The 16,185-nt window shown below is 32.3% G+C and overlaps 1 protein-coding gene across 1 annotated transcript; it reads left to right on the top strand.

The window, feature by feature from the left end:
• The first annotated feature begins 9,439 nt into the window (after positions 1-9,439).
• LOC139488717 (meprin A subunit beta-like) lies at positions 9,440-15,644 on the top strand. Its single transcript, XM_071274541.1, has 10 exons — positions 9,440-9,529; positions 9,837-9,883; positions 10,672-10,750; positions 10,927-11,065; positions 11,364-11,542; positions 12,209-12,511; positions 13,726-13,746; positions 14,298-14,435; positions 14,781-15,031; positions 15,503-15,644. The coding sequence occupies exons 4-10, from the start codon at positions 10,962-10,964 to the stop codon at positions 15,593-15,595; spliced, it is 1,089 nt and encodes a 362-aa protein (XP_071130642.1). The 5' UTR covers positions 9,440-9,529; positions 9,837-9,883; positions 10,672-10,750; positions 10,927-10,961; the 3' UTR covers positions 15,596-15,644.
• The last annotated feature ends 541 nt before the right edge of the window (positions 15,645-16,185 follow it).

Below are 16,185 nucleotides of genomic sequence, written 5' to 3'. Positions count from 1 at the left end.
TTAAACTAAATTATTGTAAAATTTGAGCGATTTCTGTAATAAATTTCTTTTTTTATTTCGATATTACCTATATTTCTCCTATTACTTCAACCACCTTTACAAAAATGTATGCTTCTTTCGAAGGCAGATTGTGAGCGCAAATGAACGGTGACCCCACTTTTTTATTTTAATTTTCTATTAACTATAAGATAAAGTTCATTTATAGAAAAATATAGAGAAATCCTATATAAATGATTTAGACCCGCGAACCCCCTTAAATTCATATAACATAAATATTATGTATGTATACTTTCAGTTCTTAATTTATTATAATATTATACGTTTTGGCGAGTAATGATATTAAACTTTGAGGAACATGGTTGACTGAATTACTAAGAAATATATATGTTGAGAGACAAAAAAACAACTCGCACATAACAGAAGGTTTGACTCTTCATGTGCCTATACTTATGTATAGGAATTTTAAAACAAATGTGATATCAAAAAAGATGTAACAGTTGTTAAAAGGGCTGGTCAACGTTTAAATTTTGTACATTGTTATAAGATCTTTGAAAATTGTCTTTATCTGTACTCACAATTATTTTCATGTAAAAACAAAAAAATAATATACGTGCATTGTTATTCAGTAATTTTAAATAAACCAGTTATGATAAGGCACCCAGACAGTAGTTATATTTTGGCGTTGTATATATAAGCGTAGTACTTTTTTTTGACTGCTAATAACTTCTTTGTACCAACTCATTGTAAGTGTGCTGATTGATATGTTCTCAGGAAACACATGATATTTATTAGTTTGAATGGCCTCCATAAATATGAGCACTCGTATATCTGAACTTACATGTAAGGTCATTGGTTTTATGCTCTACTACCGATAAAGTCAGCTTCACTTAACTGGATGTGGTCATTCGTATAAATTATATAAGTTTTCGCATTTGTCACATTTATCATTTGACAGAATAGGGGAAAAAAGACAAACAACAGTATACAAAACACAACTAAAGACTCAAATATTGTAAAAACAATCTCAATAAAACGTGCAATGTAAACATCAATGGCACAGCAACATAAAAAACCTATTACAGAATAGTCATCTGTTTTCCTGTCAGTTTTCAACACAGTAAATAGCTATTTATTATTATCGACCTTTTAAAATGGATGGTCGCACGACAACGCCGATACTCTACTCAAATATCATTATTCTAATATAAATCTATATATATAATAAATAATTAAAACATCTTTTACGTATCAACAAAAACGCCTTCACAGCTGTCATGGTAAAATGTTCCTTATGACATTTTGGTAATAACGGCGTCGGGCTGAATGATTACATGGAAAATAAAAAAGAACACAAAAAAAAACCGAGACAATAATGTTGAAGTGGTAAATCCTAACGTCCTCTATGGTACACGTGGCGAAAGCACAAAGGATAAATTATATTATTATAATCACTGATAATTAAACTAATGAAATGACAATTATTCACTTACTGATGTCACGTATGGTCAGAACGTTGAGGTTAAATCCGATATCGCGTGTAGATAGTGTCTCATTCTCTGCAAGAAACTCTTGTGACTCTATGAAGAGTCTAAAGGTGGCCTGTTGCAAGGCAACGTTTATGTTCACATCCAATTTTCCCTCCTTTGCAAGTGACAGTTTTCGTTCCACCACCTTCATCCCTGATAGCCTCTATTACAGGACCTACATGTACCAGTTGTATATCTTGTTAATTTGATCTCGTCTTGAATAAGCATGAAATATTTGGCTTTGGACGTTAAGCAACCAACAATCAATCCATCAATCTAACTGCTTTGTGTAACTCATCAATGTTCTGATAATGTTGAATGACAGACATGGGTTTCGTTATAGCTACAATCAAAACACAACCGATTTCAAAGCTTAAGAGGAATTAAAAAATCATCACAAAACTGTCAAATCTTGCTATGAGAATTTATACTTATATGTTAAGGAATGCTCCTAGAATCTGATGCATCTGTTTGTCAATCTTTCTTACCTTTTTATTGTTTTCTTTTCTTGTACCATTTTGAAATGTGCAAGACTACATTTTTAGTGTTAATTTACACGGATATGTGCTCAATTAAAATCGAAAATTATGAAATAAAAAAGGGGGGAAGTTATTTCTTCGTGTTTTATAAGTTATAATGCATCATATCAAATCCTATCCCCATGGAGAATTCGACATATCTGCTTAGTGCAAATGCATGCAGTTTTTGTGCAAACAAAAATAGAAACTGATATAAAATTGAAATGTAAATATAAATCAACAGGTCAACGTGAATTAGAAAAAAGATTTCTCATACCATATTTCCAAAAATAGAAATGGGCTTATGTAATGTTACCAATACTTGTCATAAATAACGACCTTATTACGTATACAGATCAAATGTGAGTACATATCTACAAGGCATGATCTTTATGTTTATGCGTGTCGGAAGAATACATATCATATATGTATCTGTGTTTTAATGTGCTCGTGTCGAAACAGTCTATTACATGTATGTTAGTATTCTTAGCTAAAGAGAAGTGAGGATGAGAAGAAAAACAAATGACTTTTACACCGCCACAGATTCATGTGTCTACTTCTAGTCAGTAGTAATATTTATCATATCTTGAACTTATAGCCGAATTTGCGCATTAATACACGAGCAACATGACGGGTATCATATGTGGAGTCGAATTGCTTACTATTCAGGAGCTTTTTAGAGCGGATACCCAGTTGTATTTTTTTTTATGTTTTATAGACTGTTGTTTGTCTTTTTGTCGTAAATTGTTCTATTGCCGTTTGTTTTTCGACTTTTTGAGTTTTCACATCTGTTTGTGTTGACTTGAGTTAGGAGATAACTGTATTGTATTTTAAGCTCCGACGGCATCAATTGGGGATTTGATGGTCGCAAATTAAGTTAACTGGCGACGCGTTAGCGGAGACAGTAAACGGGTATTTGCGACCATCAAATCCCCAATTGATGCCGTCGGAGCTTAAAATACAATATTGTTATCTCCATTCTAATGAAACTGACAGAAAACAATGTTAAAATGTGTATCTAAAATCTGTCATATGCCGTCTGCGCTTGCGCGTACGTCCCATAGCATCAATTGTCAATTGATGCCATGTAAGAAAGTGACGTTATCCAATCAAAATGAACCTTACAAACGTTGTTGCATTAGAATTATCATTGATATGTTCATAATAATAAATTAACTCTTAACAAAACTTTAAATTTTTGAAATACCAAGGCTTTTCTTTACCTCAGGAATAGATTACCTTAGCTGTATTTGGCAAAACTTTAGGAATTTATGGTCCTCAATGCTCTTCAACTTCGTACTTTATTTCGCCGCCTTTCAAACATTTTTTGATTCGATCGTCACTGATGAGTCTTTTGTAGACGAAACGCGCGTCTGGGGTATATATTAAATTTTAACCCTGGTATCTATGACGAGTTTATTTACAACCACTGAGTCGATGCCACTGCTGGTGGAGATTTATTTCCCCGAGGGTATCACCAGCCAAGTAGTCAGCACTTTTGTGTTGACTTGAGTTATCATTGATATGTTCATAATAAAAAAATAACTGTTAACAAAACTTTAAATTTTTGAAATACTAAGGCTTTTCTACCTCAGGAATATAGATTACCTTAGCTGTATTTGGCAAAACTTTTAGGAATTTTTGGTCCTCAATGCTCTTCAACTTCTTACTGTATTTGGCCTTTTAAACATTTTTTGATTCGAGAGTCACTGATGAGTCTTTTGTAAACGAAACGCGCGTCTGGCGTATATATTAAATTTTAATCCTGGTATCTATGACGAGTTTATTTACAACCACTGGGTCGATGCCACTGCTGGTGAAGATTTCTTTCCCCGAGAGTATCACCATCCCAGTAGTCAGCACGTTTGTGTTGATTTGAGCTATTATTGATATGTTCATAATTATAAATTAACTGTAAACAAAACTTTAAGTATTTGAAATACTACGGCTTTTCTACCTCAGGAATATATTACCTTAGCTGTATTTGGCAAAACTTTTAGGAATTTTTGGTCCTCAATGCTCTTCAACTTCTTACTGTATTTGGCCTTTTAAACATTTTTTGATTCAAGCGTCACTGATGAGTCTTTTGTAGACGAAACGCGCGTCTGGTGTATATATTACATTTTAATCCTGGTTTCTATGATGAGTTTATTTGATATTTTCTGCTGACTTTTATCGAACATCTCATCTTCTTATTCATTCAACGTCTCATTTTCTTTTTAATTCAATATTTCATATTCTTTTTTATCCAAACATGTCAAGGATAAGCCTCATGGCTTTGGAAATTAATTAAACATTATTATTCTTTAGTTTATATCTTTGCAACAGATGGAATTTCCTTAACAAAATTCCGGACATTATACTTGCAAAGTATAAAAAAAAATCGAATTTATACGTTTTCGCCTATTTCTACTTTGGAACCTGCAGATATGTTTTCGAAACTTATGAGAAATACTCGCTAATAAAAGAAAAGAAATAGGGACGTTTCACGGCGTTTCGTTTAGAAATATATAAAATATCAATGAATCACAATGTTTAACATTTATCCAAACTATTAAAAGTCTAAAATAAACAATAAACAGGGCACTGTCATGAACTTACGTAGCTTCGTTTCGTGTGTATTTTTGTCTATACGCCATCCAACTTACCATCGAGTTGACCTCTAAATTCATCCGATAACCATATAAGCGATGTAAACATGAATATGAATAGATTAAGCAAACTCGTGCTGTTAGATTTTTCTAGGTCTAGTTAGTTTTATATTATAAATGAAATATAAATGTTATCATCGTTTTTACCTTATTAGAATGATTTATTTTTGGATCGAATCAGTCAATGAAATGATTTACCTTTGTTTCACTTTCCATGTTGCCATTCTTTTCCTTTAAATAACCTTACACATACAATTCACGTGTAATCCATCTCAAGCTAAGGGGTTAAATTGAAGTTCACATGAATACGGATTCAATGAGGTCAAATTATTCACTTGCAAGTGAATAATTCATATTCAATGTTTTGTTAGCTTATTTTGACAAAATTAAAACCATACTGGCTGCTAAAAGCGAATTATTATTTCACTATTTGCATTTCATTAATGATTAAGCAAAAAAAAATATATTAGATTTTTTCAGATATCTCGTAGCTAGTGCCCCTCTAAAACTTGAATATATGTTTTTATGTTTATACCTTGCTCAATTTGATAGCAAGAGTATAGTTAGCGTGAATATCTGGAAGATAAAATTGAGAAAGGAAATGGGGAATGTGTCAAAGCGACAACAACCCGACCATAGAGCAGACAACAGCCGAAGGCCACCAATGGGTCTTCAATGTAGCGTGAAACTCCCGCACCCGTAGGCGTCCTTCAGCTGGCACCTTAAAAAATATGTATACTAGTGATAATGGACGTCATACTAAACTCCGAATTATACACAAGAAACTAAAATTAAAAATCATACAAGACTAACAAAGGCCAGAGGCTTCTGACTTGGGACAGGCGCAAAATTGCGGCGGGGTTAAACATGTTTGTGAGATCTCAACCCTCCCCCTATACCTCTAGCCAATGTAGAAAAGTAAACGCATAACAATACGCACATTAAAATTTAGTTCAAGAGAAATCCGATTCCTACGTTAGAAGATGTAACAAAAGAAAATAAACAAAATGACAATAATACATAAATAACAACAGACTACTAGCAGTTAACTGACATGCCAGTTCCAGACCTCAATTGAACTGATTGAAAGATTATGTCTTCATCATATGAATATCAGGCACAATCCCTCCCGTTAGGGGTTTAGTATCATACTCTCATAAAGTATATGAGAAGAACATAACCCGTGTCATGCCAACAACTGTTTTTTTTTAAATAGATGTGTTTAGTTCCGGTGCAAAGATCCTATAAGTGAATCAATATTAAAGCCAAAATATTCAATCTTTAATGACCTGACAACAGTATCGTAACTATATCCCTTCTTAATAAGTCTGTTTAAAGGTTTTGTATTTAAAAGTATATTACATAAATGCATGTAAGAAGTTTGACAAGTACATAAGACAATACCTTGACCTCGATTTATACCTATGACATGTATGATACTGAAAAGTTTAACCGTACTATTATAGCAATTGTAATCGAAAACTAGACACTCACACTGCTCTAAAATACAATATCTTGTACTAAAAATCATCAGTTCTAATCTAAGAAAATATATCACACAAGATATAGAGCTAAATAGTGTTTGATATAACTTTTTTCTGCACGGGAAAGTTAGCCAGTCCTTAATTGTTCCTACAACAGCAACAGTTCAGTTTGAAACGGCAGGTCGAGATCAAAAGTGTAAGATGTATTTCATACCGGTCACCAAAGTCACAATGGCGTATTTCACATTTTAGAAAAGATAACGTTAACCTTAAAGCTTTTGAACCAATAGTTTCGATCTTTGATTCATCAATCTTTTTGTACCAAAGTATCTGTCGGCGTACTTATTTAATTTAAGATTTGTTGTTTAGTATTACGTAATAACTATATCAAGTTGTTTATCTTCGTATACCAAACATATCAATAAAGTCTTAAATTTTCCAGCTGCGGCTGCATATCCCGGAGTATATATCTCCCAATTGATTAGGTATTTCCTATCATGATTTCCTTGATAGAGGTTTGCTGCCCACAAGGGAGCTATAAAACCAAGATGGTGAAGTTTAGATCATCCCTCCGTATGTGAACAATAAATACAAATATAAGACATACGAGAAGGTGCTCAATTTTCAGCTGTGTTCTATAAAAGACTGAATATGTCTTAGGAATAATTTTCTGACATTTCAGATGATGTTATTAAGATGAAATGACTGTTTAAGACTTAAATTCACTTACAAATGAACGTAAACAAAATATTATCACCTTTCGTGATCATAATATATTACAAAATGTTCTTAAAGTACCTCAATGTTTCTGTAATGTCTTATCTTGGTAGGGCACGATCTTTAAATATAGGTTATTCGTGATTCTATTCTTCAGATAGTTGTCTCACTTTGCTTGGACAAGATGAACATTTTTCTAGCTCTATCACTGGGGGTGTCTCTGGTACTAGCTGTACCGGTGCAGGTAAAGAATACAAATAACTCTGCATAATTGGTTTACTTAAACATGCTTTTAATTCCTATCATTTAATTTAAAAAAACAATAAAGTCAGGTTACATTTATTTATGTTTCAAGGTTCTATTTATTGCATATGCGTATATTTTTCAATGTTTGATATCTATATATGATCTATGTGTGACACTTTTGCAGAAGCCTTCCATATTTGAAATATACATTCTGCATGTTCGGTCTTTCGCACAGTTGATACAGATATTATATTACAGTTGAAATCATAATATAGTGTTCTTTCTTTCGAAGTACCAAACAAACCAATAATAATTTTCATTTTCAAACCACTTGCGCATTGAATAGAATCAATATGGTAGGCTGAATACCACATTTGTATATGATATTTGATTTTTTTTTTATCTAGGTCGATGGTGAGTCTTTTTCTTAAAATAACCTTATATTTATCTTTCTATTCTTGTACTATCTGGTGATTGAGTGCTTTTTATTCTTTATCTGGTTTTGTAATTTCGCCATTCCATGTTGACAACGTTCAACTTGTCATTTCTCAGTTCCATGGTTATATATTATAACATATAATATTAAATATAAATTTGTAATTGAAACTAAAAACTGTCAAATGGGAACTGAGAAATGAAACTATGGAAGTATGCAATGTCAACATGGGAATGAGAAAACTTTAAAATACATGTACACAAAGATTAACAATCACCCATCTAGTGCATATCAGTATTGAAGTTCCATTCTTGTGAAGGAATTACTTGTATATCTGACAAAACAAAAAAATATTAAAAGTAAAAGCACAAAAATATCGAACGCCGAGGAAAATTCAAAACGCAAAGTCCCAAATAAAAATGCAAAATTAATCGCTCAAACACATCAAACGTCAAACGAATGGATAACAACTGTTATAATCCTGACTTGGACAGGAATTTCTTATGTAGAAAATGGTAGATTAAACCTGGTCATATAGCTAGCTAAACATCTTACTTTTACGACGATCGCATCAAATGCCTTTATATTGACAACGATTGGTGAACATAAATAATAGTTCTAAATGTCAAAGACACGGGTACTGCAGTCAACATTGTGTTATAACCTTACTCACTTATAAAAAACAAATATGTAACAAAGAAGCACAAAATGGCATATAGGCCAAGCATATTAGCAACAGACCCTTTATTGTAACAAGTGTAAAAGTTGTTCTTCGTCTCAACTTATAGCGATGCTTTCAATATGGAACAAAACGGTATCAGATCATGAAACTAAAACAAAAGTACCGAACTCCAAATGAAATTCAAAAAGGGGTAATAAAATAAAATATAGACAAAATCAAACACTATCAACAAAAGGAACATGCGCAGAACAACAACCTTATTCCTGATTTGTTATGGTTATTTTCTGAAGAAATGTTAACTATACATACTGTAAGGTATTTGCAAATGACAAAAAAATACTATACTGTATTATAATTTATAAAATGGCCTAACATAACTATACTATGATAAAACAGGTCTGATTTTGTTATAAAACAAGAAACAAAAAAGCTAAATGATATGACCGACATAAACTAACGACAACAAGCATGTGACGAGGTTAACATTTGACAGCACAACAAACGAACGGATGGTTAATCTCGTTGAAAAAAGTCTATTGCACAAATGAGCTTATGTACATATTCTTGACTATGGCAAATTCGAAAGGAGAATAACCACCTGCTAAGGATTGATATTTTGCACAAACACATATGAAATATTTAGTGCTTCATAGTGAGTTCGCTGCGCAAAAGGACAGCTGGTAACCATGAACAGTTTTCTAGTCTGTGGTCGGGTTGTTTTCTCTTTGACATATTTCAACTTTTCATTCTCTATTCTATTCTTAATGATAGTTTAGTATATCAAAAGAAATGTGCTGATGTCTCATTACAAAAATAAATGTCATAAATACCGACCGTTTCGAGGTTAAATGTGTACACCTATCTGCCACATTTTGACCTATGTGTTCATGTGGTAGGTTTAAAGATTACATTGTTATCTATGGTTAAAGGTGTTCGCACCGAAATAAAGCCTGTTATCATTTCAAGGCAACATTTTGTAAGAATCTAAGGAGGAGCTTAATTATTGTTAACACAGTAGAAATACAATAGCAAGAAACTATGAATTACTATCATGATAATTAAAAACAAAACCAATATATTTAACAATAATAATATTAATTTAAAACATTTATTTATAATAATATTATATAAAAGAAACTTAGAATACTAATTATTATTATATTTGAATACCTTACATGTTATCAAAGACGAGAAATGTTTTATTTACCATTGAATATAAAATTTAACAAAACTGTTATTATTTTTCAGACCAGAACCCAGAAGAAGCAGGTAATTATAAAGTTTAAATATGCGAATTGCTTTTCTCTCCATTAACCAAAAAACTGTGAAATAAATTTAAAATTAATATCAATACCTTTATCTAAACCTTATTTCTAAAATACAATTACAGCGCATATTGTTTTAGTTACACTGTGTTAGTTGTTGGTAGCAAGTTAAGGTCAGTTGGTTGTAACATTCTTAACTTTATATGTGATCATGGATAAAGACTAGAAGTTGGTTTTTGTTAGTAACAAACATTCCCATTTTTGTCAAATCAATGCATTAGAAATATACATTAGTTTTATTTGAATTGCAGGATTTTTCGAAGGAGATATAGAGATAGAACCAGGAGAGGAGCCATATGTAAGTGTGACTGCATGGTCCCTTTTGTTTACTTCATTTATTGCATCAAGGCTGTTGACTTAAAACAAGGGACATAACTCTAGAATTCACTAATATTTTTTAGTCAACTATTTTTATAAATCTATTCAAAACTTCTAACTAACAAAATTTATGGTAATCTGTTTCACTAAAAGGTTTTAGAAGTACCTTTTAAATTCAATGCATGTGATTTTTTTTTAAATGATAAAATATGCAGATTATAAGTCGTTTTATTTTAATACAAAAAATTGATCACAGGTGACCGAATGCCGCTGTGAATTAAACGGCGTCGTTCGGTTATGTTCTTTTTATTTTTTATATTCAAATACTATTTATTATATAGAAATTTAACACAAACATGACCATTTTATAGAAGAAAACACAAAATAATGTAATACACAAAAGATCGGTGGCTCCTTGTCTGTTTCCGTCGAACAAGAGAGGAGAGAACACAAAGGGGACATTCAAACCCAAGAATCGGAATAAACTAACAACGCCATGGCTAAAAATAAAAATAAAATAAAGAACCAACAGAAAAGCAAAAGTATACAAAACACAACACAGAAAACGAAAGACTGAGCAACACGAACCCAATCATACATCTGGGTTAATCTAAGTTTCTACGGAAGCTAACTCGATAGGTCACATTCGAGCAAATGAGGAAGGGATTGTTGTTACGACATTTGGAACACATGTTACTCATAGTAATTATATTTATTCCTTGTATATAAACATGTATATTTGATCGTACATGTTTTTTTTTTTTATAGTTGAGAAATGCTGTTGCCAACCACAGACTTCTCTGGCCACATGGTGTTGTTCCATGGACCATTGATGCAGTTCATTCAAGTGAGTAAATTGCCTTAAGATATCGATAATTTCTCGAGAAAATCAATACATGTGCCAAAAAAGATACCTTAAACATACTGCGAAACTAGTGAAAATATTATATTGTATTTCCGAATTTGTTGCCTTTTTTAATTCTCTTTCTTTAAATTAATTTTCCTATTTTTTTGTGCTCTCAGGACAAGCTTCTCATGTCCAAGTTTTCCATGATGCCATGAACGAAATTATGGAAAAGACAAAAGTAAATGGAAAGAAATGCATTGACTTCCAACCACGCAAAGCGGAACATGGATATATGCAATTTACTTACGGAAGTGGGTAAGTACAGATTATCTCAGTTTGTTCCATATTGTAAATGCAGAAATATCAAATCGCAAGAAATAAATCTAGAGTGTGCCTAAATTTTGGAAAACGACCTTATAGAAGCTATAAATGCCTTAATTAAAAAAAAATTAGGTATCATGGGTCAAAATAGTCTACCCTGTATTTAAGGGGGGAGGAGTCCGAACATCTGACACAATTTGTTAAACCTTAATTAAGTACATTGTCTTTTGATTGATGAAATTTGAACAAGCTACCGATGCCAAAATTAAATACATACAATTTTCATTTAAAGATGCCACACACCAATTGGTTATCACAGTACACGCAGATCTGACGTCACATTAGGTACCGGATGTCTACGAAAAGGAACAGTCATGCATGAAATCCTTCATGGTTTAGGATTCTGGCACGAACAAAGCAGAGCAGACAGAGACAACTACGTCACAGTTCACTGGAAGAATATTCAAACAAGTAAACACAAACATATTATTCATTACAACATATATTTTGAAAATGGTTATAATCAAAGTTCAGGTGACTTCTGTTTTCCATAAGGCGGCATTGATATAGTATCTCATTCTTATCACAATATGTCAACTTTTCTGACACTGCAATACTGATCTTTTGAAAGATTATTTTATTGTATAAATTCTTGTACCATCTCATCAAACAAAAGTGTGTTTGTGTCACCAAGTTAACCCCAGATGGCCCAAATAAGCAAAATCTATTATCATAAATTATATGACAATTACTTGTTTCAAAAAGATGTTGAATGAATCATTTAAAATCATGTATGAACTATCATTGCTTACTTAGCAAACAGTAAAATTTGCAAAGATGAAAACGTTTTATATACTTTTTTTTAATTTTGTGTTGTTTTTGTATGGGAGATAGAAACTTATATGTTAAACCCAGTTCATACTTGAATAAAAGAGAAGTTGCAGCGTATATGAGATATCACTAAGTATTAAAAGTTATGAATAAAAGAGAAGTTGCAGCGTATATGAGATATCACTAAGTATTAAAAGTTATGAAATTGACGGAACATGGCTTTTATACTTTCCGAATTAATTACAAACATCATTTAAGATTCAAATAGTTTTTCACACAATGTTCTTCTTCGTTTGTTGCTTACAGGTCATGCACGTAACTTTGACAAGTACCAATTAGGCACACAAATTGATCATTTGGGTATGCCATACGATTATGGATCAGTTATGCATTATCCAGCCTATGCGTTCGCCATTGATAGACATCAAATGACCCTTGAACCAAAACAAAGTGGAGTAACCATTGGACAAAGAGTAAGACTGAGCGAAACTGATGCCAAAGAAATTCAGATTTTATATGGTTGCATACCAAGAGGTAGTGTTGGAACAGTCACAGCAGCACCTGGCGCATCAACTCATGCACCAGATATTTCACACGTTTCTACACCAAGTAAGATTAATACATTGTGTCATACAAGTCATTAACTGTACATTTAGAACATTTACTAATATAAGTTGTTGGTCGATCACAAACAGTAATGCTTTTTTTTCATTGTTTTTTTTTCTGAATGAGATGTGTTTGTCATGCTTTTTATATGACCTTATATTGTATGATTAAACTGTTGTAATATTATTTAAACCCAAAAATTAAAACTCTTTTTATGAGGGGAACAGTAGGACACCGTTACACTAACGCCACAATATGAAGCATATAATAATGTGGTACATTTTCGATAATCTCTATTACAGGAAAAGGTATATTTGTAATATAAGAGCCCTTATCTGAATTCCAATAAAAATAAAAGTTGTTCAACCTTTTTAAAGTTATGTTAGTTTTATCAAGGCATTATCACTTTTGGTACATGCTGAATTTGGTATCCGAATGACCTTTAGGTTGTTTCCAAATAGCCTTCTGACGTAAGGCAAAAAAAAATTGAATTAAGACGTCAATTTTTCATATTGTGATGTCAAATTTTACGGGAACCCGTGTGTTTTTAAAGAATAGCACAAACATTTGAAAAAAAAGCAAAATCACAAAAAATACTGAACTCCGAGGAAACTTGAAAACGGAAATTCCCTAATCAAATGGCAGAGTAAAAAGCTCCAACACATCAAACAGTTGGATAATAATAATATTCCAAGGTCTCCGTTTGGTACAATCAATTTACAGATATCATTCTATAATTCTAAGACATAGCTTTGAGACAGTCCCATATTCAGTACTTTGCTGACGAAATATTTATAGATTCAAAATCTAAGGTTCAAACTCAATTAAGCAACGTAAACTTTATATTCATTTAGTTTCTTCTATTTAGCTTTTTTTAAATTTGATATTACTCCTCTAGTAATTTTGCAATGTTACTTGTCAACTGTTTTGGAGTTGAGAGTTTCTGGTGAGAATAAATCCATGAACGTGCATTGGACGCACGCTGATTATAAATGTTTTCTTTATTTACCATTCAATCAGTTAATTCCAGACTCGTTTACAATTACATTGAAATTAAAGGATATGAGTTTATATCTAGTGATACCCAGTTCTCATTCGTCATTACACCAAGATTTTATGCTCTTGTATAATAGGGAGAAGCTTTGATATCCACAACCTTTCTATACTAGTGCATGTATACAATAACGGTTTGTAAATAATGACGTACATTTTTGCAGATCCTGTCATTACAAACCAAGGTAAGTTTTTGCATTTTGTTTTTAATAGCTACAAAATTGATGTTGTGAAACTTGTATTAAGTTTCATGTTATTAGCTTATTTGCTTAATACTCATCTCAAATAAAAACACAATAATATGAGCTCGCATATGATTGTTATACTACTGAGGCTTAAAAACAGGAAAGCGTGAGTCTTATGAAGACGAAACGCGCGTCTGGCGTACTAAATTATAATCCTGGTACCTTTGATAACTATTGTAACATAAAAATATAATTTATGCTGCAAAAAAGGCTAACGATGGAAGATGAATGACAATGTCATGACAACAATAAAAAAAGTAAACATCAAGACAAATAAGTTTACAAAACACCATTGAAACATAAAAAAAGACTTAGCACACACAGGTTTATTGGACTGTAATAATTCTTCTCCGGTAGTAGCTGCCGCCATATCACATGGTCTTATAACGCATAAATGTTTAAATAAACGCATAATTATCAGTAACATGATACATAGATTAATGACCGAAAAAGTACAAATTAGATGAATAAATACTCATTATATTCTACAGCTGCCACATGTTCCTTTGATGCTGGTTTGTGTGGATGGTTACAATCCACAAGTGATAATATTGACTGGAGAACTGGTATGGGCAGTACACCTAGCCGAAACACTGGTCCACATGCCGACCACAGTGGAACTAGCGGAGGTATATTTGACTGTGTAATTGATATTTCCATATATGTATTTTTGTCTTATATTTCTGATTTATTAATAGAACATCAGCTCCATGTTAATTGTCGAAGGTCCATTAAATTAAGTTCAATCCAAAAATACGCACGAAGTTGTGTTACTTCTTGACAAATCTATGCATTGATTATTGTTTTTTAGAATATTTACTCATTACTTGGTCCGGATTGCTGCATTTCACATCGATGTAGTGGTTTTATTATCATTAAAATATTGTTAAATTATGTTTCAGCACGTACTTTGTACAAAATACTGCTTCCATGTTTTATACGTTCAATCCTAAGATGATACATTTTTCTTACAGGACATTATTTGTTTTTGGAATCCAGTGGACAAACGAACAAAAACGCCATCCTTGTTTCCCCACAGTACCAACCTGGAACTTATTGTTTCTCAGCATGGTTTAACATGTATGGTCATGAAATGGGCTATATCTATTTTGAACTACTGATCGGAGGAAGGAAACATGCGATGAGGTCTTACCACGGTGACCACGGTGACAGATGGATGCACGTGCAGACTCAAGTTAACGTTAAAGGATCCCATGCATTCAGTGTTAGTTTATTAATAGCACATTTTAGTTAATAATATTGCATTATAAGAGGAAAACTATGACACAACAGAAACATAACACTTAAATGTAACACACACAGACACGAACTATAATATAACAATGGCCATTTTCCTTGCATTGCCAGTGTCATACGTTCTTTTCTAAAAGCATTTGGTTCACAACTTTGAAATTACTACAAAGCGTCTACTATAACCGTTCTGACTGATAGTCATGGAATAGCGAGTCATGATTTGTGTACGCTACATGCACATGTATTAATTATTAGTAAAAAAGTCATCTGCATAGGTTTTTTTCCAACAAACACAACCTTTCCATGAATTGAAGTGTTTTATTTTGTTCAGTATACACACGGTTACCTGTAAACTCCTCCTATCTTTGAATCTTCTATCACCTAAGTAGAATCTAATGTAACGTATTTAACATATTTTACTGTTTTAGTATTTACTTTTCAGTTCCAAATTGAAGGTAGAACAGGAACTTCATACCACAGCGACTTGGCTATTGACGATGTATCTGTCACACCAGGAGCATGTAGTCATGGTTAAAACTAGGATATGCTTATTAGAATTATTAAAATTTCAAATACTATTAAAACATCTTCTTCCTTATTTCCTGATTGAGAATGGACATCAATTCAATCAGATATACCAATGGCATGGTTGTTTGCTACTACTTTTCAAAAATTCATTCATATTTTGTTAAAAGAATTTTTGCCTTACAATCCCAACATTGTCAATTATGCATATGGTATACCTTTGTATTTTATGATATGCATCGATTTTGGGGTGTTGGATATAAGGGGTAGATAATAGTGGATGTGGGTTATCTTCAACTGCATAATTATTTTTTTTAATTTTTTTTATACTATTCTAATTAAAGAAGAGGGACGAAAGATACCAAAGGGACAGTCAAACTCATAAATCTAAAACAAACTGACAACGCCATGGCTAAAAATGAAAAAAGACAACAGCACACATGACACAACACAAACCCCACCAGATCTCAGGTGATCCAGAAAGGTAAGCAGATCCTGCTCCACATGCGGCACCCGTCGTGTTGCTTATGTGATAACAAATCCGGTAAATAGTCTAATTCGGTAGGTCACATTCATGAAAGGGGAAGGGGATTGTAATTA

The sequence above is a fragment of the Mytilus edulis genome, chromosome 9 (genome assembly GCF_963676685.1).
Source record: "Mytilus edulis chromosome 9, xbMytEdul2.2, whole genome shotgun sequence".
Classification (NCBI taxonomy): Eukaryota; Metazoa; Mollusca; class Bivalvia; order Mytilida; family Mytilidae; genus Mytilus; species Mytilus edulis.
The sequence above is the reverse complement of the archived record's forward strand: the minus strand, read 5'-3'. Positions and strand labels throughout refer to the sequence as shown.